Here is a 25,845-nt window from a genome sequence, read left to right on the forward strand (position 1 = left end):
TTAATTTATTAAAAAATTATGTTAATTACCTTGCATAAGAAATGCTTTGCCTGGATGTTCTTTTTCCTCTCATTTTTGAACTTAATGTGTTTAAAGTATACTGTCAGATTTGATAACATTTTTAGAAATAGTGAAATTTCTTATTTTATGTTAATTATTTGATTTTTAAATTTACAATTTTAAATAAATGGTTAGTGTATTTTCTTATAATTACTTGATAGTTAGAAATGCTCTAAATGTTGTCTTATAGATATGAAACCATACATACTATTAGTTTACCCCAGGCTTGCTTTGTTATAATTAAAACTATGCCGATAGTTTTAGGAATTTCTTCTTGTGTTTGAGGAAGACTCACCCTATGCTCCTTGATACTTTTTAATTGATATGTAAGCCAACAATTGTAGTAATAATACACTTTAATACATGACAGTTTTTGAAAGATAAGGAGAGAAATGTAAACATTTAGCAAATAAGTCTTATTAAAGGTTTAAAAATAAGTGATTGTGTCTCTGAACACCTGTGGAGACACAGAACTGAAACTAAAAGCCCGCATCGCTGCCATTATTTACACTTTGGTCTTGGGCAGATCACATATCTTCTCTGGCCCATTTTTATGATAAAATAAGTGTTTGAGGGCTAAAAGACATATCAAGTCTTTTTGTTGGTGAGGAATAAATGAGGTCAGTAAGATTTTCCATCAACTTCTTCATATGTGATTCCTTTCAGAAATACTGCTGCAGACTTAAGTGATGGGAGGTTCTTCGTGTTATCAAACTTCTACTTACTCATAATTGGATAAATGAGCGCTGAAGATCAGACAGTGATGCATATAGCTTTTCTTTTTACCTACTTTTAGTAAATTTCTAAGAAACATATAATATTTTAAAATTAAATCTGTCCCTTTCAAGAATTACATGAGTGGCCTAAATGATCTGATTTAGGACAGAAAGGTCTGCATTTTTATGTCTCAGCAGTTCAGGGATAGATTAATTCAAAGAGGTGTTTTTCTTCTTCTCCCTCAGGGGGAATAGAAGTTGCTGTTAAATGGACCAGAAAGCTTATGAAGTTTTGCTGTTGCCATTTACAAAGTATATGGGGTACTATACGTTTAATTGGAAATGTTTTATATTAGTCATTAGTAGCCTGGAGATAGCCTTCTGTTTTAACTGATAATACAAGTCCCATGCTTTCTGCATACCATGATATAAATGGTGGTTCACTGAGAAAAACTGATGAGGAGCCTAAAAATTAATGAGACATAAAAGCTTTTGACTCTGACCTTGAGATGCAATTTGGTATTTATGATGTTAAATCACTTGCCTTCTTCAGAGTAGAGAAACAGCTGGTCTGTGTGGGAGGGATGTTCAGTTATGATTGAGAAGAAAGAACAGAGATGTTGAAACCTTTAGAAACAGTATACATGTATATAAAAAAAGAAAATATTACAAAATTCAATGCAGTGTGCTGAAGTTCAAAGACTGCATAAATGTTGCCCCTCACCCAAAACAGTATACAGTTGCTGTGCTGATGTGAATTTGTGTGAGGAAAATGAGTGTCCAAAGCTGCATAAATATTTGCACCCCTGTGAGAGTGTGAGAAAGTGTGTGTTTCATGTTGTGATTGATGGGACTGCTTTTATGCCCCCTTTGAACTCTGAGCAGAAATTTTGGAGTATCCTGAGGGTCTGTCTGCCTTTGTATGGCAGGAACTCTGTTTTCTTAGAAAATAATAAGGAACACTGTTTGTACTCCCTTTGTTATAAAAGGGTACCTACAGTTTATGGGAACTGGGGAACTTGTAGAAAAATCACAAACTTTCTTCTATAGCTTACAAGGAATACTAAGCTTTATTTTGAAATTTTGGCTATTGTGTTTCCTTGCCTTCTGGAGTTTTTTTGGTTTTGTTTTGAGTTAAGGAGTCCATAGTTTGACATACTTTCGATATATGTGTGATGAAATTTGTGGATTCAGGTGGGAGTAGTTTAATGATTTATCTACTAAAAACAAAAAGAAATGAGGGCAAGCAGATCTAAAATATTGTGTGATTATGTTTACTTGAATGCAATCATTTCTGCAGATTAGAGGCTTTCACTATTGAAGCAAGAAGTCTGATATATCAGATTTCCCTGGTCATTTTAAGTCAGAATTTTAGAACTGAAAGTATCAAATAATAAAAGTGTTACATATGTGAGGTCTCCAAAATATACTAATAACTATTACTTCATAGAAATCTCAAAATAATACAGTAAAATAGGAAAACCATTAACATTTGCACAGGAAAAATGATTCTAAAGCTCTTTCAGATAAATATTTGTGAAGTCATACTTCTGTGAAATACTCATGAGCTGACACATTATGTCAGCTCTTCTTGCTTCCATATTCAGAATGTGGTTTTGTTCCTCAGAAACAAATGTTTTTAAATTGTACATCTGGTTGGAGCAGGGCTAGCTAACACTCAAGACTCCTGACTTCTTTCCTTTGTATTTTTTCAGTGTTACACTTCCAGAAACCCCTCTAAATACATTTTCAAAGCAGTCTTAATAAAACACACTTCCTACTGGGTTACCACAGCCATCTTGCAGGTACTTAAATCACGAATATTTGACCTCTATCAGGTACTCCAGCTAGTGATGATGATACTGTTAGTTATGTCATCCAATAAATTAAGAATAAATAGTGTCAAAATAGTAACTACCGTGTATTTTGGGGTAACGCTTATCTTCCCTATTTCTACATTTCTTTTTATGTATATATGTTATAAATGCATAGATACATAATTTTTCTCATTTTTTACAAGTGGTAGTATGACATACCTATTATAAAAGCACATTATAGTTTTATTTAACATAATAAAGATAATTCTATATTAATAAATAAAGATTTTTCTCCTCCATGTATAGAAATATACAGGTACATACTTATATATATATAATTTTTAGTTAGTTTTATTTTTTTGAACAGATGCATGCAAATTTGTTCAGCAATCATAAGAGGTTAAATTTTCACTCTAGTGCCAGATCATGCGATTCAAATCCTGGTTTTACCACCTACCAACTTTATAATCTTGAGGAATTTATGTAATCACTCAGTGCTTCGTTTTTTCTCATCTTTAAAATAAATGTACCAATGATCACAATATGCCTATCTCATATGGCAGTATGAATGTTATTTTGAGAATTAAATTAGTTAATATATGTAAAGCCACATTGCAGAGTATTTGCCATCTCCATTATTATCATTATTACTCTGTTTATTAATGATCACTATTGATGGACATACATTTTTGATATTTTTTCTAGTACAAACATTGTTGCAAGGAATAATCATATGCTTAGCTATATCTTACATGTGCAAGTATAACTGTTGGATTAATTTCCAGAGGTAAAATTGCATATCAAGTTGTATATGCATTTGTACTTTTGCTGTAACAAATTGATCCCATAGATTGTAGACATATACCACCAACGCATAAAGTGCTTGTTTCCCGAAGCTCTTCACTAATAGAATATGTTATTAAACATTTGGATATTCAATCAGTGAAAAATGCTATTTTAGAAAAAGTTTTGCTTTATTTTCTTCTCATTATTAATGAAAACAATATATGTTCATCTTTAAGAAAAATAATCTTTTCTCTCCTACACAAGCATTTAGACTCCAGTGGACACAGGATCCTGGTGGGCTGCAGTCCATGGGGTCGCAAAGAGTCGGGCACGACTGAGCGACTAACACTAACAAACTTATTTTAAACTTGCTTAACTTCCAGAATAATTATTAGAGAAAATGAGACTCTGTTTGAATAAATTCAATATGTCTGATATAGAATACTAAGAATAGGATTTACATAGTTTCTTGCATGAATTCTTTATAAAAACCCTTCAAGTTAGGTAGTTTCATTCTCTTTGAGACATAACACTATGTATCCTACAGAATTAATCTGTCCAAAGTCACACAGTAAATGTATGGACTAAGATTGGAGAGTGGGTCAGTCTTATTCTGGAGCAAAAGATCTTTGTATTATATATACCATGCACACTGAGTGTGTGTGTGTGTGTGTGTGTGTGTGTGTGTGTGTGTGTGAGTGTGTGAGAAAGAGAGAGAGAGGGGGGAGAGGTAGAGTCTCAAATTGAAAAAGGTAAGCATAAATCAAGGCTGCATCTCAGTATCACTAAAGTATGACTTTGAATAGGTTAACCTCTTGGAGCCTTAATTTCCCACTGTATATCATATAATAACAACAATATACAGTATTTGTTTTTCTCTTTCTGACTTCACTCTGTTGGGGGGGAGGTGGGTTGAGGGACTAGGTTGAATGGAGAAATGAACACTACCATGTGTAAAATAAATAGCTGGTGAGTAGTTGCTATATAACACAGGGAGCCCAGCCTGTGCTCTGTGATGATGTGAAGGAAGGGGAGCAGGAGGAGGGAGGTTCAAGCAGGAGGTTATATACGTATAATTATAGTTGTATTGTTGTACAGCAGAAACCAATGCAAATTGTAAAGCAACTTTCCTCCAATTAAAAAGTTATTTTTAAAATGAGATAAATAACAACAACAATACAAGATTTTTCAAGAGTAAACAGAATGGTGCCAGAGTGTTACTGAAATTCTAAAGTTTCATATAAATATTTGCTTAATTATATAAGGCTTAGTAATTGAGTCTCTTAATTTTTGAGACCTACCATAATTTTATGTTCTGTATGTCTTGCACAGGGCTTCTGAGGCAGCTGAGTGGTAAAGAATTTGCCAGCCAATACAGGAGACGTGGGTTTAGTCCCTGGGTCGGGAAGATCCTCTGGTGAAGGAAATGGCAGTCCACTCCTGTATTGTTGCCTGGGAAATCTCATGGACAGAGGAACCTAGCAAGCTATAGTCCATGGGGTCACAAAAGGGTAGTACATGACCTAGCATCTAAAGGGCAACATGGGATCTTGCTTAAAAACGTGGCAAATGTTTGTTTTCAAACTTAAAAATATCCAGATCATACTAATTTCTTGCAGTGATGCGGTAGTCAGAGAATGTTGTTCTTAGTTCAGTTCAGTTCAGTTGCTCAGTCGTGTCTGACTTTGTAACCCGTGGACCACAGTATGCCAGGCCTCTCTGTCCATCACCAACTCCTGGAATCTACTCAGATTCATCTCCATTGAGTCGGTGATGCCATCCAACCATCTCATTCTCTGTTGTCCCCTTCTCCTCCTGCCTTCAATCTTTCCCAGCATCAGGGTCTCTTCAAATGAGTCCTTTCTTCACATCAGGTGGCCAAAGTATTGGAGTTTCAGCTTCAACATCAGTCCTTCCAATGAACACCCAGGAATGATTGCCTTTAGGATGAACTGGTTGGATCTCCTTGCAGTCCAAGGGACTCTCAAGAGTCTTCTCCAACACCACAGTTCAAAAGCATCATTTCTTTGGCACTCAGCTTTCTTTAGAGTCCAGCTTTCACATCCATACATGACTACTGGAAAAACCATAGCCTTGACTAGATGGACCTTTGTTGGCAAAGTAATGTCTCTGCTTTTTAATATGCTGTCTGCTGCTGCTGCTGCTGCTAAGTTGCTTCAGTCATATCCGACTCTGTGCAACCCCATAGACGGCAGCCCACCAGGCTCCCCCAGCCCTGGGATTCTCCAGGCAAGAACACTGGAGTGGGTTGCCATTTCCTCCTCCAATTCATGAAAGTGAAAAGTGAAAGTGAAGTCGCTCAGTCGTGTCTGACTCTTTGCGACACCATGGACTGCAGCCTACCAGGCTCCTCCATCCATGGGATTTTCCAGGCAAGCCTTCCAAGGAGTAAGCGTCTTTTAATTTCATAACTGCAGTCTCATCTGCAGTGATTTTGGAGCCCAAAAAACTAAACTCAGCCACTGTTTCCACTGTTTCCCTATCTATTTGCAATGAAGTGAAGGGACCGGATGCCATGATGTTAGTTTTCTGAATGTTGAGCTTTAAGCCACCTTCTTCACCTCTTTCACTTTCATCAAGAGGCTCTTTAGCTTCTGCCATAAGGGTGGTGTCATCTGCATATCTGAGGTTATTGATATTTCTCCCGGCGATCTTGATTCCAGCTTGTGCTTCTTCCAGCCCAGCATTTCTCATGATGTACTCTGCATAGAAGTTAAATAAGCATGGTGACAATATACAGCCTTGACATACTCCTTTTCCTATTTGGAACCAGTCTGTTGTTCCATGTGCAGTTCTAACTGTTGCTTCCTGACCTGCATACAGGTTTCTCAAGAGGCAGGTCAGGTGGTCTGTTATTCCCATCTCTTTCAGAAGTTTCCATAGTTTATTGTGATCCACACAGTCAAAGGCTTTGGCATAGTCCGTAAAGCAGAAATAGATGTTTTTCTGGAACTCTCTTGCTTTTTTGATGATCCAGAAGATGTTGGCAATTTGATCTTTGGTTCCTCTGCTTTTTTTAAAACCAGCTTGAACATCTGGAAGTCACGGTTCACGTACTATTGAAGCCTGGCTTGGAGAATTTTGAGCATTCCTTTACTAGCATATGAGATGAGTGCAATTGTATGGTAGTTTGAGCATTTGTTGGCATTGCCTTTCTTTGGGATTGGAATGAAAACTGAGCTTTTCCAGTGTGTGGCCACTGCTGAGTTTTCCAAATTTGCTGGCATATTGAGTGCAGCACTTTCACAGCATCATCTTTTAGGATTTGAAATAGCTCAACTGGAATTCCATCACCTCCACTATTTTTGTTTGTAGTGATACTTCCTAAGGCCCACTTCACTTTAATTCCAGGATGTCTGACTCTAGGTGAGTGATCACACCATCGTGATTATCTGGGACATGAAGTCCTTTTTTGTACAGTTCTTCTGTGTAATCTTGCCACCGCTTCTTAATATCTTCTGCTTCTGTTAGGTCCATACCATCTCTGTCCTTTATTGATCCCATCTTTGCATGAAATATTCCCTTGGTATCTCTAATTTTCTTGAAGAGATCTCTAATCTTTCCCATTCTATTGTTTTCCTCTATTTCTTTTCACTGATCACTGAAGAAGGCTTTCTTATCTTTCCTTGCTATTCTTTGGAACTCTGCATTCAAATGGGTATATCTTTCATTTTCCCTTTTGTGCTTTTCGCTTCTCTTCTTTCCACAGCTATTTGTAAGGCCTCCTCAGACAGCCATTTTGCCTTTTTGCATTTATTTTTCTTGGGGAGTGTCTTGATCACTGCCTCCTGTACAATGTCTCAAACCTCCATCTGTAATTCATCAGGCACTCTATCAGATCTAGTTCTTTAAATCTATTTCTCAATTCCACTGTATAATTGCAAGGGATTTAATTTAGGTCATACATGAATGGTCTAGTGGTTTTCCCTACTTTCTTCAATGTAAGTCTGAATTTGGCAATAAGGAGTTCATGATCTGAGCCACAGTCAGCTCTCGGTCTTGTTTTTGATGACTGTATAGAGCTTCTCCATCTTTGGCTGCAAAGAATATAATCAATCTGATTTCAGTGTTGGCTGTCTGGTGGTATCCATGTATTGCTCTGGATGGTTACAAACTTTTGGGTATTATTTACATAATAGCAACAAGAACAAGAATATCAGCTAATCTTTATTCATCACTTGTGAAATGTCATGTACTGTCCTGAACTATTCAGTGGAATTCTTACACAACTCTGTGAGGCATTTACTATCTTATCATGTCCATGTTTCAGATGAAGATTTGAGACAGAGAGATTAAGTAGTTAACTCTAGTCATACTCAGTTAACTGGAGAAGGAAATGGCAAGCCACTCCAGTATCTTGCCTGGAGAATCCAATTGACAGAGGAGCTTGGTGGACTATAGTCCATGGGGTCACAAGAGTTGGATATGATTTAGCGACCAAACCACCACCACCACCATACTCAGTTAATAAGTGGCAGGGCTAGTTCTCCCTCAGAAGTCTAGCTCCAGATCTTTTCCCCCACTATTCCTTTCTATCTCTCCGATACTATGTATACAAGCAGTTTTCTCATAACAAAATATGCTGCTCTCTTATTAATTCTGTATCTCTAAAGTCACAGTGCACAAAGCAGATGCACATAAAGCTGGTAGTATTCTGTATTCTACATAGAAATTGCAAAGGCTTACTTACCCTGGTATTTAATCACCCCAACTATTATTAATAATAAAGTAGCTGAAAAACAGCATGGTAGAATTGCAAGTTGCCTAGTGATTTCAGATCTAAGCTAACCTTTCAGAAGTGGAGGCATTTCTCCTCCATCTTCCCCAATGGATGGACCTCTATTCACATTTCAGGGCTATGAATACCCTGCAAGGTAGATCATCCTATTTCACTAAGGTAGTTCATTTCATTTTCTAGATATTATAAGTTATTATATTATATTATATCTATATAATATCTTATATAGATATTATAAGTTTCTAGATATTATAAGTTAATTTGTACACATAACCAAGCAGTACTCCTTCCCCTCACTTCCTTATGTAGGCTCAAGTTCCATGCTACAAACAGCAAGTTTTCTACCTGTTGTACACACCAGACCTTCAACCATTTGTGAAAACAATCATGTTTTCCCTAGTATTTTCTTATAAGGTCAAACACTCCCATTACCTTTCTAAACCTTTTGCTCAGCTTTTAGAGCCATCAACATCCCAGTCATTCCTCTTTGAATGAACTCTAATTTGTCAACTACTCTCTTAAACGGTGATGTCAAGAATGTGCTCTGACTGGCTATGATCACAGCTGGATCATTGCTTCCTTTAATCTGTATGTTTGGTATCTTCTTAATACAGAGAGTACATTGTTTGCCAATATATCAGAGCATATTGAAAATGTGTTTGTGGCTTATAAAATATGTATTTGTGGGCACTGGAGATTGCACTATTATCCTAGCATATAGAAGCTAATGAGAAGTAATGGCATATGGTTGCTTCATGTGTGTAAATGTCTAAATGACTTAAATATTGATTTTTCCCTTCAACTGCAGATCAAACTTCCCAATGCTAAAGATTCCTTATTTTAAAACAAATGCACATATAATTTGCTAGTCAGCAGTACAGTACATTCCTATGGTAAGCTCAAATCATTAAAAAGCTCAAATAGGCATATCTAGTTTGGTTTGTTTTTTAGGACTGATTGAGATAATAGACCACTAAAGACCTACTTTAATAACAACTGAAAGTTATCTCATGGAGTAGTACAAATTTTCCAAGTTTTTTTTATAACTTCTCCATCTATAAAACATTGAAATGATATATGACATAGAATTTGATTAAAATTCACAGATATTTATGTACCATCTACTGTCTGTGAGATACTTATGCAGAATACCAGAGGGAAACATTAAAACGTGAATAAGACCTGAATCCTGCCATCACTGTGACTCTTCCAAAAATCCTCAGATTTTAAAATGCATGTAAAATAGTGAAATAAATATTATTAGGAAAATCCTCAAATTTTAAAGTGCATGTAAAATCATGAAATAAATATTATTAGGTTTTTTAGTGTGAAGTGTGTGTATATTTAATTTTGAAAAGATATTAAAACAGTATAACATTTAACATTTATTAAAATATATTATGTGCTAAGTACTAGATGAGGAATTTAATGTGAATTTTCTTATTTCATCCTCAGAACAAAATTCTGAGGTAGGTGTAATTCAGCTCATTTAAGTGAAAATTAACTGAGACTCTGAAGGCATAAATAACTTTCCCAAAGGCCATAGAGCAATTTAAAGGCAGAACCAGAATCCAAAATAAGATATGGAAAATCTCAAGGAATGGGTTTGATCTTTTGTGTGATTCAGAACTGACTCCTGTATTAATAGACATGTCAGATACCTAACACAGCCCTTTATCTGGTCTTTTTGGAAGAAGATACTTAAAAGTTTTTTATTAGCCTGTTGATTCTTCTCTGGGGTGTGACTTAGTTTCCACTGCACATTTGGGAATCTTTTCTTCTAAAATTTATAATCAGCTTCTGCTGGTAATAAAGAATCACCTGCAGAGATCGTGAATGAAAGAAGAAAGAAAAGGAGATAGTGGTAGATCTATTTAGCCTCAAATCAAAGTAGTATTCCAAGATGTGTTCTGGCTTCTGCTTTTGGGGAAGTAAATTGATGACTATCTCAAAATCACCTCTTTTTAAATAATATAACCTAAAATTAATTGAACTTATTTAAACACACAGCACTTACAACAATAGTGTTGCTAACTATAGAAAATGTTAGAATTGTCTATGAGCAAAAGGAAGGCTCTGTTTATTACAATTGTTGCTATTTTTGCTATAAGAAGGGAAAAGATTATACAATAGTCATATACTATCCAAAGTAATGAATATACTTATAAGGCAAAATACTTAAGCAGTAAGAGAAAGATTAACTAAAATTCTCATTCACATAGGAAATAGCAATGTTGATAACTCCTTTTTACAGTGTTTTCATAAATTTTCCACAATGATTGTATGTTTTATTTTCATTCGTCTTTTATGTGAAAAGAGTAAGTATGTTTCTCTTTAACTTAATGGAACTTGGATTAAAATGGGTTCTGTTATTTTAATCACATCAATGTTGCATATCGTGAGGAAACAGTTTTCTATTTCCTTGGCAGAGAACTTTAAAGGAAAAAATTAAGCTCTAGTCAATAAGAAACTATGTTTATATAAAACCATAATTTATGGTTTATTTGATTAGATCAATGTTTAATTATGTATTACATGTATTTTTTGTACTGAATATTTACTTATAAATTAATCCAACCCGCAGCAGGAGTGCTAATAGAAGCTTCCATCCAAACATAATAAGTAAACAGAAGACAAACAGCTGTTGCAAACATCCTATTTTTGAGTCTGGGCCTGATAACAAAAAATAGTTTGGTGAATTGGCTGCTACCATACACTCACATCTGTTGAGACTGTACTATTTCAACTCAATTCTTGATCACTGCATGTCACATGGTAGCAAGTAGTTCTCTTAAGTTAGAGAACTTAGAGAAAACACTAAATGCTAATTTATGTTTGGGAAGTTGTACTTCTAAGCTCTTCATCTTCTATGTAATGTTTAGTGAATTTATTCATGAGATGTTTATATTTTTAAGTGTACTCAATGGATCTAGGTGTTTGTCAAAATATATTAAGTAGGAAAAATTTAACCCATTTAATTGTAGTATTTAGAAATTTGACCTGGGGGACTTCCCTGGTGATGCAGTAGTTAAGACTGCATTTCCACTGCAGGCAGCACCGATTCTCTCCCTGGTCAGAGAACTAAGATCCTGCATGCCACGCAGTGCAGCCAAAAATAAATTTTTTTGATCCTTCAACTTTTGGTGTTCTTGTTCTAGGAAAACCACTAAGTGTCTGCTTTTCAGTTGCAACCAGAAATATTCTTACCTGATCAAACTCTTATAATTCCTTTTGCTTTGAATCATAACTAAATATAGGGAAAATATAATTGGGCCTTGTTTTGTTATACAGGAGACAGAAAGCTTATGCTGAAGATAGGTAGGCATTATTCAAGTGAATAAATAATTAAACAAAAGTTCATATGGGAATCTCATATTGACTTCTTAATTCCTCAGGATGTATCTTTCACGATTACTTTGTCTTTCCTCTGCCAATGAGAACACTGTAAAGATGATCTCTTGGCAGTGTTAATAGGAAACATTGTATATGAATATTGGCTAGGAGGTGGGTTGTGAGAATTTGGAAAGCATGGTGAAAGTTAGGAAGAATAAATGAGTTTAGGTAGTTCCATACAGAGTTGAAGGACTGTGCTGCAGGGAGACTGATTGGTCAATTAGTGAGTGTTACACTGAGGGACGGGCTTCCTTTGTGGCTCAGATGGTAAAGAATCTACCTGCAATGTGGGAGACCTGGGTTCGATTCCTGAGTCAGGAAAATCCCCTGGAGAAGGGATAGGCTACCCACTCCTGTATTCTTGCCTGTGAATGCTATATTGGGCAGAGGAGCCTAGCAGGCTGCAGTCCATGGGGTCATAAAAAGTTGGACATGACTGAGTAAATGAGCACGCACGCACACCGAGGGAGTGTCTCTTGTGGCTGCCACAAAACTCTGTCCTTGGCCCTGTCACATTCGTGATTTTTGTCACTGCTTTGGATACATATGAACTTTATTTTTTAATTTATTTTATTTTTGAGTTAATTTTTGGTGGCATATAGTTGGCTTATAATGCTGCGCTAGTTTCTGCTGTACAGCAAAGTGAATCCATTATCAGATCAGATCAGATCAGTCGCTCAGTCGTGTCCGACTCTTTGCGACCCCATGAATCGCAGCACGCCAGGCCTCCCTGTCCGTCACCAACTCCCGGAGTTCACTCAGACTCACGTCCATCGAGTCAGTGATGCCATCCATCCATCTCATCCTCTGTCGTCCCCTTCTCCTCTTGCCCCCAATCCCTCGCAGCATCAATACGTATACATATATCTACTCTTTTTTAGATTCTGTTCCCATATAGGTCATTACAGAGTACTGAATAGAGCTCTCTGTGCTATATAGTAGGTTCTTGTTATCTATTTTATATGTAGTAGCATGTATATGTCAATCCCAATCTCACAATTTACACCCCCCTTACTCCCAGATAACCCTAAGTTTGTTTTCTACATCTGTGACCCTATTTCTGTTTTGTAAATAGGTCATTTGTACCATTTTTTTTCTTAGATTCCACATATAAGCAATATCACATGATGTTAATCTTTCTCTGTCTTACTTAATGTATGAACTTTAGATGATACCAAGTACAAAGGAATGCAAAATTATCTTATCAGGTTGAAAGTGACCAAGTCTAAAAGTAAAAAAAAAAATCAGAAGAAAGATGAGAGGGAGATGGGTAGGGGGAGATTATAAAGTGAGAAAAGAGGGCAGGAAAAGCAGCAGAGATGGGAAAAAAGAAAAAAAAGAAAGGGAGAAATAAGGCAGGCAGAAAGTAAAATTCCTCAAGAATTTTTTTTTCCTATGTGTCTCTTGGAATACATAAAGAAGGTTCTTCCCTTCCAAAGCAATATTTCTAGAATGCATTATCTCCAACTGACACCCAGCACTCCAAGTCCACTTTCTATGCATTAAAGATGATATGACTTTATGATCTCCCATGTAAATTCTGTCTGTTTTCTAATTCAGCATCATCTTGCATCTGTTCTATTCTAATAATTATTGTACTTTGAAAGGAGAGAATGCGCTCTTATTGCAATGTTCTAAATGTATTAAGCAAGAACAGAACAAGTCCTGAAGTGGGACACTTCTGTTTTGAAAGAGATCTCTGTGAATGAATGAAGTAATAACACTTAAATGGGAGGCCCCTTTTCCGAGTTTAAAACTCTGGGGCTTGGAATCTAGAAAGATAAATCACCTGCCCACTTTGTGATACTAAACTGAAATTGACAGGTATGTTTCATTTATCTTGCTCAATATTACAAAGCCTCTCCCTCCTTTGATTTTAGTATGTTCCTCCTGAAATATTTGCTGTGGTAAGAAAAGCAAATATTGGGTTTTACGCCCCACTTCGTGAAGTAAGAATTATGATGTTCTAATATCAGAGAACCAAATATTCCAGGTTTATTTTTCTGAAAAAAAATTTCCTTGCAGATAGATTGTCCTCCATAGAGCATCCATTCTTCACCCCTCAATTCATTCATATTTCCTGGATTGGGGGAAAAGAGAACACACAAAACTTAATACAAAATACTTTCATAAAGCTTAGCTTTATGAATTAACTTCAGCCTTTTCCACTCATGAGGGAAAACTTTCCTGCCTCATTAAATCTTTAATGCAATGTGCTGCCTGCACACTACATTATTATGTGTGACATGAGGTTATATATTGCATAGTAACTATAATGTTACTTGCAATCAAGCTGTTTCTTTCCCCTGAAGGTAGAATTAAGACAGGTACTCCTGGGAAACAGCTACTTGTGTTGCTCTATTCTTAATGGGGTGAAATTGAGAATCAGGAGAGTGAAGGGCTTAAGAACCATCTCCAGGAAGGGATGGGCGCTGCTCCTTTGTCTTGCAGTGCCTTTGCAACTTGATAACTAAATCTCCCCAAAGAGAATTTTACTTAATAGATAAGTGAAAAAGTGAAAATGTTAGTTGCTCGGTCGTGTCCAACACTCAGCAACCCCATGGACTGTGGTCCACCAGACTCCTCTGTCCACAGAATTTTCCAGGTAAGTATACTGAAGTGGGTAGCCATTCCCTTCTCCAGGGGATCTTCCCCACCTAGGGAGGGATTGAACTGGGGTCTCCTGCATTGCAATCATATTCTTTACCCTCTAAGCCACCAAGAAGCATAATTAAGGGGAAACGTAAAAGACTAGGTCTTTGCGGACTCCTACGGAATGAAATATCTCCATTAAATTCACTTTCTCTTTCTATTGAAGAGGGATAAAGTTTTCATCTCTGGTAAATATAGTCTAATCCATCCAGTAAAGATAACAATTGCCCTAAAGCAAACTGGAATTGCACTTATTTCTACCTGTGGGGAAGCAAATATTTCTAGCCAATAGATGATGACAATTGGTTTTTAATAGCCAGAGAAAATGAAATCTTCTATTCTCTATACATGGAGTGCTTCATAAAATTAGAGAAATCAACGTTGTCCCCAAGATGAACTAATATGAAAATGTCAAATATAAAACTGATAATTAAGTCTACAAAGTCCAAAATTGTGGGGAGCTGAAGTTATGCACAGTAAGCATAACTTAACAATGTTGTGTGATGTATTGTTAGAATTCTTCATTGCTATGGGAAGAGTTGGTTTATACAGAGTTCTGTTTGTGTGTGTGTGTGTGTGTGTGTGTTTTAATCCTTTAGCTCTTTTACCAGTTGTGGTTGCTGCTGAGTTCTCAGTAGATTTTAAGAGCATCACTAAAAGAGCTTCTTTTTGCTAGTCTTCTGTCCAGTGGGGCATCATCCAGGCAAAGAAAGAAAAGCGGCATTTCAGTGGTCAGAGAGCTGTAAGAATGAGAGTTTCAGCAGAAAAATTACCTTAAGCAAATATAAGTAGCAGAATGGATACAAGAAAAGGCTAGATTGGGAATTCCAAAACTTTTTCAACATTTGCTTCTCTTCAGTTCAGTCACTCAGTTGTGACTCTTTGCGACCCCATGGACTGTAGCACGTCAGGCCTCCCTGTCCATCACCAACTCCCCCTTCTCCTCCTGCCTGCAATCCCTTCCAGCATCAGGGTCTTTTCCAATGAGTCAACTCTTCGCATAAAGTGGCCAAAGTATTGGAGTTTCCACTTTAGCATCAGTCCTTCCAAAGAACACCCAGGACTGATCTCCTTTAGAATGGACTGGTTGGATCTCCTTGCAGTCCGAGGGACTCTCAAGAGTCTTCTCCAACACCACAGTTCAAAAGCATCAGTTCTTCAGTGCTCAGCCTTCTTCACAGTCTAACTCTCACGTCCATACATGACCACTGGAAAAACCATAGCCTTGACTAGACGGACCTTTGTTGGCAAAGTAATGTCTCTGCTTTTGAATATGCTATCTAGGTTGGTCATAACTTTCCTTGTCAGACTTTATTTTTTAGGGCTCCAAAATCACTGTAGATGGTGATTGCAGCCATTAAATTAAAAGATGCTTACTCCTTGGAGGGAAAGTCATGACCAACCTAGATAGATCAACTGAAATGTGCCACAGTAGTTAGGGCTGAACAACAACAAAAAAATTTGTAATTTGGCAACTTAGCAATCATTAAAAAATAATTCACATAAATCTAAACAATATAATTTATTTTCTTCATAAATTACTATAGTTACTTACTAATGGGATCTTGCTTGATGAGTAATATTCAAATTTTCAAAACCTAGAATCAGATAAGACCCTGCTGCCCTTATTTTCTGTTACACATTAATTTTTGTACAACACTTGGTTTTTAATCACAACATTCACTGAAAAAGTTCCTTAACAAAGATATGACGTGACTGAAAATGCAAGTAAATAAAAACATAGCTCAAAATTTTGAGAATATCCTCTAGAGGAATATGGAATACTATCTGATAAAATTGTGAACTACCCAGAGCTAGTTGTTTGTGTGGGGTCCAGTAGATACATAGTGTTTCTTTGTTTCCTTCAAACATTTACAGCATCCCACTGTGCCTTTGTGAGTTTACTGCAGTGCTCTGGGGCATCTGTGCCCAGAGCTAGTGAACAGGGAGCTAGATAGAGCCTACAGAGTATTGAAACTGCACGGAAACTTGAATGACACTATAGATCTCACGGCCACTGCAGGTTCTTCATTAAGGAAGTGCAACAGCAGAAGTAATTGTTGATAAAACTTTCCCCAACAAAAAAACTAAAGTCAGAGAATGGAATTCAAATGCTTGATGAGGACCTAGTGAGTATGATATAGCAATGGGAACAGAAAATTAGACAAGAAGCATCTCAAGGAATAGGATGGAGGCACTGATCTGATTCAAATAATAGAGTGAAAGCAATATTATGTAGTATCTATAGTTTCTACTTTACAGCAGAGAAACGAAGCAATGGCTTGACTCATGTGACATGGAAGTTGGCAAAATACTTGTTTGTTTCCTGGGAAGAGCCAGATAATAAACTTTGGGTATTCTGAGTGTTTGTTATTAAACAGTCCTTCAGTACAGAAATGTTACAGGCTGAACTGTCCCCCTCAAATTCACATGTTTGAAGTCCTAACTCCCAGAACCTCAAAATGAGACTGAATTTGAAGAAAGGATCTTTTATTCTGACTAAGCTAAAACGGGGCACTTAATGTAGTCCCTAATACACCATGACTTTTCCTTATAAGCAGAGGAAATCAGGAGACAAACAAACACAGAAGGAAGACCATGGGAGAACACAGGAAAAAGATGACCGTCTACAAGCCAAGGTGAAGGGCCTAAGAAGAAACCAGCCTTGCTGACATCTTTTCTTTTTTTGGATGGGCAAGAAGTAGATTTATTAATACAGAATGCTAGTGATAGATGCAAGTGGGCAGGTGACGGGGGTTCTCCCAGCTGACACCTTGATCTCAGGTTTCTGTTGTTTAGCCAGTTTCTGGACCTTTGTTATGGCACCATGACCAAATTCATCCAGGAATATGGGACGGGATAGAAGATACAGATTGAGAAACCAGGGCTGAACACAGTTCAATCCATGAGAGAGGAATGGAAAGTCAGTAAGAAAGGATAATCAAAAAAGGGTAAGAATCTTAGAAACATCCATATACTGAGTATAGAATAAAAGAAAATGTATTTATAATGGAGACAGAGGTACCTCTGTCATACTCCAGGGAAAGAAGTATCAGAAAAGTTTAATGCAGTAGGAAACCAAAGAGTCAAGAATCTCAAGAATTATTATACATCACATGGAACTGGACAAAAGCCCATTCGTGGTTGCTAGATAGAGCTGATAAGTGACCTTTCAAGACATACTGTTAGTGAAGTTCTAAATGTGGAAAGCAGGCTGAAGTAGATCAAATAAGTAAGGTTGGATGAGTAGAAGTACAGAAAATGAGGTGGTAATACCCCATACCTCAGAGTTTGATAGCAAAACTAACAAATGTCCAGAGATAATATCTAGCAGGGACAATAAAGTCAACTGATGACTTGCAGCTCTGTGCACATTTGATTTGAAGGAGATAGTGAAGACTGGGACACTGAAGGAATTATTGGAGAGTGGAGAAGCAAGCAGGTGAAGGAGCCAAGTCAATATAGCATTTGGACTATGGAGCACAATATAGATGGAGAAGTGACAGAGAAGCCTTCATCCAAAGCTATCTATGAAAGGACAACTTATATTCCAAGTATTTCCACAGCTTGTTCCCCAGAAAACAAATATTCCATAGAAAGGAAGTGTTTATAGCTTTATTTTATTGGGGTCCAAAATCACTGCAGATGGTGACTGAAGCCATGAAATTAAAAGACACTTGCTCCTTGGAAGAGAAACTATGACAAGCATAGACAGCCTATTAAGAAGCAGAGACATTACTTTGCCAACAAAGATACATCTTATCAAAGCTATGTTTTTTTTCAGTAGTTATGTATGAATGTGAGAGTTGGACCGTAAAGAAAGCTGAGCACCAAAGAATTGATGCTTTTGAACTGTGGTGTTGGAGAAGACTCCTGAGAGTTCCAGGACTGCAAGGAGTTCGAACCAGTCAATCCTAAAGGAAATCAGGCCTGAATATTCTTTGGAGGAACTGATGCTAAGCCTGAAGCGCCAATACTTTGGCCACTGGATGCAAAGAGCTGACTCATTGGAAAAGACCCTGATTCTGTGAAAGATTGAAGGCAGGAGAAGAAGGGGACGACAGAGGATGAGATGGTTGGATGCCAGCACAGACTCGATGGACATGAACTTGAGCTATACTCCAGGATATGGTGAAGGACAGGGAAGCCTTGTGTGCTGCAGTCCACGGGGTCACAAAGAGTCAGACGCGACTGAGTGACTGAACAACAAATAACTGACTTATTACAAAGACTCTCTCCGGTGATGTGTACCCTCTGGGGAAGACACATTAGCTGGAAACAATACCAAGAAATTCTTGGTTTCATTTCTTATAAAGAGATTATTTGATGCAGTTGATAGATAAATAGAAGCAAAGGAGTTTTGTTGTTGTTCAGTTGCTCAGTCATGGCCAACTGTTTGCAACCCATGGACTGCAGCATGTCAGCCTTCCCTCTCCTTCAGCATCTCCCAGAACTTGCTCAAACTCTTGTCCATCAAGTCAGTGCTGACATTCAACCGTCTCATCCTCTGTCGTCCTTTTCTCTTCCTGCCCTCAATCTTTCCCAGCATCAGGGTCTTTTCTAATGAGTCGGCTCTTCGCATCAGGTGGCCAAAGTATTGGAGCTTCATCTTCAGCAGAGAATAAATAATTAACCCTAGGAGGTATGCTCAGTCATCCAATATGTCAGACTCTTTGCCACCTCCATGGACTGTAGCCCACCAGGCTTCTCTGTCCATGGGATTTTCCCAGCAAGAATACTGAAGTGGGTTGCCATTTCTTCCAACAGGGTATCTTCCTGACCCAGGGATCGACACAAGTCTCCTGTATTGCAGGAAGGTTCTTTGCCACTAAGCTTCCCAGGAAGCCCCATTCCTAGGAGATGCAGTTTCTCAATTAAAGGATGATATTAAAACAACCTTTTTTAAAAAATTACTTAAATAAGTACTTGACTAAGTAATTATATAGAGATATATCATCAGTATATACCTTAGGGTGAACGAAATAGACAGTGATTTTAATATTATGGAAATGAACACTTTTAGCTTGAGGGAAAAACATCTGGTAACAGTATCATGCATCTATTTAAAATTGACTGTTATTTCACAACCTGCTGCTGCTACTGCTAAGTCGCTTCAGTCATGTCTGACTCTGTGCGACCCCATAGACGGCAGCCCACCAGGCTCCCCCATCCCTGGGATTCTCCAGGCAAGAATACTGGAGTGGGTTGCCATTTCCTTCTCCAATGCATGAAAGTGAAAAGTGAAAGTGAAGTCGCTCAGTTGTTTCCGACTCTTAGCAACCCCATGGACTACAGCCTACCAGGCTCCTCCATCATGGGATTTTTTCAGGCAAGAGTACTGGAGTGGGGTGCCATTTCACAACCTAGATGGAAGCAAAAAGGATTCACTTATGAAAACAGTTCAGTTCAGTTCAGTCGCTCAGTCATGTCCAACTCTCTGCGACCTCATGAATCACAGCATGCCAGGCCTCCCTGTCCATCACCAACTCCCGGAGTTCACTCAAACTCAGGCCCATCGAGTCGGTCATGCCATCCAGCCATCTCATCCTCTGTCGTCCCCTTCTCCTCCTTCCTAGCATCAGAGTCTTTTCCAGTGAGTCAACTCTTCACATGAGGTGGCCAAAGTATTGGAGTTTCAGCTTCAGCATCAGTCCTTCCAAAGAACACTCAGGACTGATCTCCTTTGCTGCTGCTGAGTCACTTCAGTTGTGTCCGACTCTATGCGACCCCATAGACGGCCACCCACCAGGCTCCCCTGTCCCTGGGATTCTCCCGGCAAGAACACTGGAGTGGGTTGCCATTTCCTTCTCCAATGCAAGAAAATGAAAAGTGAAAGTGAAGTCGCTCAGTCGTGTCCGACCCTCAGCGACCCCATGGATGATTGAAAAACCAGTTCTAGAGGTGCATGAAAGATATAGAAAAAAAGTTGTTTTATGAAATGTGAATGAGAAAGCAATTTCTCATTAGTATTACTACTACTATAAGCCCTCAGGTGAACAGGTTGACTTCCGCTCCATTGTTTGTGTTGTATATAACTATAAAAGGCCCCCTCTCTTTTTCTATGTAGTTATTTGTTGTTTTTCCCCCATTTCCACCCTCATTACTCTCTCATATTACCTCATATATAATATGACTTTATTATAAGTAGGTATGGAAAATACTTTGACAAATCAAATATCGTAACAAATCAAACATTTTTCTTTTCATCTTGAGTCTCAATATCTGGGATGTTCAAATTACATTTTTGCTCTTTTCTTTGGCAAAATGCGAGTTACCTTTAATTCTAAGTTTCTTAAATTGATTTAAGGAAATTAAGAATTAATTTACCTTGATTTTTTTTCTTTTTTTAAGGAAACCTGTTCTAGAAGGATGATAGCATGTAATTTAAATTTTAATAATCAAAATACATTTAGAAGCTCAAGAGTTTGTGACATTATAGATCTATGTCCTTTCCAAACTCAGTCCCTACCTCCTATTAAATATTTTTATTAATTTAGGAAATTCTGAATAATTAAGTTCTCTTTGAAATATATGAAACATCCTTTGCTGCTGCCTTTCTGGACTCCCATCATTAAGAAAATGTCAGGTTGATTTTTGAACAAGCATGTTTTGGAAGCTTATCTTAATAGAACCAAAAACCTTTTACATAGATTCACCCCTCATTACTTACAGTAATGCCAAGTGCTATAGTCCAGGCAGATGTTTTTTATTTTAGATATGAAAAGACATTATAACAGGGCTATTTTTCAGTGGAGCAGAGGAATAAAAGTTTTCTGAATTTTAGTTCCTTATAAAGCTCCCTGTAATGAGCTCTTAGAAGACATTGAGAAGCTGTGATTTAAAAACTTTGTTTAATCAGCCATGGTGAGCTGTGTTCCATTCCCAATGGAACAACTCTAAAAGGAATCTGGGTTCCTCCTTCTCCACCCAGAGCATCACCAGGAGTTGGTTTGTGGTCAGGGTCTGCCATGAGAGGCCGCAGAGAGCCCAGGGCTGCGAAGCTAGGTCTCTGCTTGTCATTATGGAGGAAACAGCAGAATACAAATGATCAGCTTTGTTTTATGAGTGTCTATTTACAATGCTGGGGTGGAACTTTTTAGAAAAGCACTGCAGCATTTGCATCATCTGTCATTCAAGTTCCAATGTTGATTCCTGTCCTGTAAATGATCTTGCTTTCCTATTTTTTTTTTTTAATCCTTTGTACAAGGTTACTGTCAATGTCAGCAAATGTAAACCTCAAGCATACATTGTATGGGGTTCAGCATGCATGTTGGAAGGAAAGAATTTTGTTTAATGAAAAAGAATAACAGCATTCATTCACACTAAGCATATTTGATTGCCCAAGGGAAAGTGTATCTTCTTTTGGAATTTTGATTAATTTTTTTCATGATATAAAATTTGCTGCTTTATTTCTTTTTCTTTGACCAACAACATTCTGAGCATAGCTTATAGTCTAGGTAAAGTGCCTGTGAAATGGAGTGATGCTTTGCTGAAAGCATTCAGACCCACAGAAAGTGAGTGACCCTCAGTGATGAGTAGAAATCTCTCAATTTTAACAAAGATCCTTCTCTGTTTGGGAATTGTAAAGCTCAAGCTACACACTAGGAAAAATGACAGGAGGGGCTGTGTTTGGTTCCCTGGAAATTAACCTATTTCAGCAAGCCTGCAACACCAGGAAAAAGAATACATGAATTTATATGATGTGTGTCAGGCTTGCCATTGATAGGTAAGGTTCGTATAAAGGTTACTCCTAAAGAAATGTCTATCATTCTCAATCTGCATGCTCATGATTTCTGTTTCTTCCAAATCCTGCCCTATAGAACAATAAAATAATTTAAAAATAATAAGCAAAGCACAGTTGAATAGCCCATCTCCTGTCCTGTAATGATGACGTATCTTCTCTCTTGTAGCTCACAGCAGCTGGAGGACAGTTGATGTTTACTGTATCATATGACCTTGAAGAAGCAAACGAAGATGCAGAACACACACTCCAGCTTATGGTTATCTTAGAGGTAGAGTATGGGAAGTGTCATTTATGTTTAACTGCTTTACACTCATGTAATCTGAGGTTATTCCTTACCTAACTAGTTTAACATTCATTTATATACTACTAGAGAAAAATATTGTGATTTGGGAATTTTTTTCTGCCATTCACTCTGAGACATATCTAAAAGACTGAACATAGGTCTTGGGTTCCAATAGTAAAGGGAATTTTTAGAGCAGACTTGAAATTTAAATTTAAAACCTAATGACCATGTCCCCCAGAATATAAGGATACTAAAAGTGTTTGAGCAAATGGCTGATTTATATAGTTGTAGTTTTGCCATCTCTCCTTGCTTCCAAGTAGATTTTCTTGTTTATACCTTTGTTTATATTAGGTAAAAGTCAATGGAAAAAGGGAATCTTATCTATTTAGGTACAGTTGAATCCTGACTTCAAAACTCTCTTAATTTAACTAAGAAAAATATAGGAGAAACTGCTTTGAGCATTTGGAGGGACACAGGCAGTTCCCAAAGGCTAGAAAGTTATCACATAAAAGCTGCCTTCCTTTCTCATATTCTTCCTTTCTTCTCCTCTGCTCACACAAAGGCACACATTTCATGCATATTTATGGGTCCAAAGGGATCTATGCTGAGTTAGCATGGGGCTCTGTTGTTGTTTTGGTCTTGAAATGTTCATGCATGAGAATCAACTTAACAAAAAGTCTTCCCCCAAAATGAATGTTTCCAGTATTAGGTGAGGTGATCTGAGTGATATATATCATTACATATGTGTGTGTGTATGAAAATAGAAGTATGTCATGGAATTCCTTTGAGATAAAAGGGGTTCTCTAAATGTAAAATGTGGAGAAGCTGTATATTATTAATATGAGTGAACTAAGATAAAAGGTTAACCCAAATGATAATAATGCCATTATCCGATTGTAATCATGAAACTGTAGAATTTTTCCTTGTTTTTTTTCCCCCCAGATTGAAGAGTCCTTTAAAACGAAAGCTTCATACACTGTTTTAACTTTTCTTCCCCATTTTCCTATACAATCCACATTCACCATAAAATAGTATATCTGAAATACTCAGTTTTGCACACTTCTATAAAATTGACGTATTTGTAATCATATATCTAGACTTACCAAGTACTAATTATTTTAGTAAATAGAGGAATAAGAGTCATGCATAACCAAGAAACTTATACTTAGTGGTACATCGAGTTAAGGCTAATATTTAAATTGTTTTCTCTCTGCCTTTTATACATACTAGAAATATCCTGACAGGGAAAGCTAACCTGAAATAAAAAACGTACTGATGATAACCTACAAAGAGGAGAATCCCTTTTTTCACAGTTTTATCCTTTATACTCTCTTTTCCCCTTTAGGGAAAAGACTTGAGAATCAGCTCAGCCCAAGAGGAGGTGTATCTGCAACCATCTGAAGAACATATTAATGTGTTGTCACTTAAAGAAGAATCATTTACCACACATGGCACAAATTTCCCAGTCAGTAGAAAGGAGTTTATGACAGTGCTTGTGAATTTGCAGAGAATTCTCATACAAATCACATACAGCCTTGGGATGGATGCCATCTTCAGGTAAACTCAGGAATTGCATCTCCAGCTCTTACACATTTGCCTTGGGGCGGACGTGCAAGTGCTAAGTGACTGAAGATCCCTGCTGCTGCTAAGTCGCCTCAGTCGTGTCCGACTCTGTGCAACCCCATAGACGGCAGCCCACCAGGCTCCCCTGTCCTTGGGATTCTCCAGGCAAGAACACTGGAGTGGGTTGCCATTTCCTTCTCCAATGCATGAAAGTGAAAAGTGAAAGTGAAGTCGCTCAGTCGTGTCCGACTACTAGTGACCCCATGGACTGCAGCCCACCAGGCTCCTCTGTCCATGGGATTTGCCAGGCAAGAGTACTGGAGTAGGTTGCCATTGCCTGCAGCCCACCAGGCTCCTCTGTCCATGGGATTTGCCAGGCAAGAGTACTGGTGTAGGTTGCCATTGCCTTCTCCTAAGGTTTTCCATCTTCAAATAATAGTTAATGATGGAGCACTGGTTTTCTGAAAAGTGTTTCTATTGATCTTTAAAATTTTACCTACCCAGGATGAATCTGTCTTAGTCCTTTTTCAGTATTGATGATTCTCAGTTCTGCCAGAACATGCAATAAAAATGATCCCTATACTGAGAAATGCTATACTGGAAAGCACAGTCTCCTTTTTGATGACTCAAATAGTGGAAAAGTAAAGTGATATAATTCCAGGATACCCATATTCAGAAAGTGGTTTGTAAAATATTTTATTCCATTAATTCATTCAGTAGATTCTGACTTAATAGTATATGGTTGATAATGAGAGATATAAGCACCTTCATTTGAATAACCACAAGTTTTTTTGTGAAGCACTGTAATACTATAATGGCTGCATGATATCAAGGAAAGTAAGACTAAGAATTCAATTAGCTCTATTGCTTATTATATGTGTGACCTTTGGCAAGTGGTTGGTCCTTATGGCAACTGGATTTCTTCAAATGTGAAGTGGAGATAATAGTGCCTACCTTTCAGGGTCATTGTGAAAATTATATGTGATAATTATGTAAAGTGCTCATTGCCTCAAACACTTTCAAGGGATTATTCCTTTCTACTCTCTGTTTTGTCTCCTTAAAGAGAGAACTCCCCAACTTGAGCTAAACATGTCCATAAGAGGCACCCTAAAGGCTTCTTTCCATTAAAAAAAAATTACTTACAAATTTCATGGCAATTTTTTCCTGCGTGTGTGCATTCTAAGTCGCTTCAGTTGTGTCTGACTCTGTGCAACCCTGTGGACTATAGCCCGCCAGCCTCCTGTGTCCACGGGATTCTCAAGCAAGGATACTAGAGTGGGTTGCCATGCCCTCCCCCAGGGGATCTTCCAGACCCAGGGATCAAACCCAGCATCTCTTATGTTTCCTGCATTAGCAGGCAAGCTTTTTGCCACTAGTGCCGCCTGACAAGCCCAATTTTGTCCTAAAGCAGCTTAAATTAGATGATCAAATGTGACCCCAAACCGACAGCTTGGCATACCCATCAGCACAGCAGTGTCTCCAATGCTGGTTTATCTACAAGAGGGTCTTTTAATTGCTGAAGCTCCACCACCCCCCTTCATCTGCTTGTGCTGTCTAGTTTGTCTTTCACTTGTAGTATTTCAACTAAGCGTAATCATCATTACCATCTCCCTAAGGAGAGAATCGCAGATTCAGAAACAGAACCACTGCCAAACAATGTACCTCTTTTGCATAGTCAATGCTGCTAGAAGCTGGGTTAAAACGCTGTGAAGATGAGAAGCAGCACTTCGGAATTAATTATGTTTTTTCACATTTAGTAAATAGAGACTGTCATGATGTTTAAAGAGTACAAAGAGATGAGTCCTCTGGATTTCAAAATAAATGACAAGCAAATTGACAAAAAGTGGCTGAGGGGTTTATTTTTGCCAGCCTTGCTTCTCAGACTAGTTAATCCAAAGCATTTCTCCCTGATTCATGGGAGATAATTTTAGTGTCTGCTTATCTTAAAATCTCTAGTTTCATTTGAGCCTTCTGAGCTTTTCCCATACGTGAGCAACGTGTTCACAGAGCATGGCTATGGGATCCGACACAGGAACTAATTCATGTGGGTGGTGCTCTCTGCAGCCTACATC

At 37.7% G+C, this 25,845-nt stretch overlaps 1 protein-coding gene across 6 annotated transcripts in view; it reads left to right on the forward strand.

Moving 5' to 3' along the window:
- LAMA2 (laminin subunit alpha 2) overlaps positions 1 to 25,845 on the forward strand; it is a 693,105-nt gene that overhangs the window by 359,169 nt on the left and 308,091 nt on the right. For all 6 annotated transcript variants that reach the window (XM_027551500.1, XM_027551497.1, XM_027551499.1 and 3 more), the window contains exons 13-14: positions 22,094 to 22,195; positions 23,556 to 23,767. In XM_027551500.1, the coding sequence (XP_027407301.1) occupies positions 22,094 to 22,195; positions 23,556 to 23,767 (314 nt within the window). The remainder of the gene's footprint in view (positions 1 to 22,093; positions 22,196 to 23,555; positions 23,768 to 25,845) is intronic.

This window comes from Bos indicus x Bos taurus, chromosome 9 (assembly GCF_003369695.1).
Source record: "Bos indicus x Bos taurus breed Angus x Brahman F1 hybrid chromosome 9, Bos_hybrid_MaternalHap_v2.0, whole genome shotgun sequence".
In the NCBI taxonomy this organism is placed as follows: domain Eukaryota; kingdom Metazoa; phylum Chordata; class Mammalia; order Artiodactyla; family Bovidae; genus Bos; species Bos indicus x Bos taurus.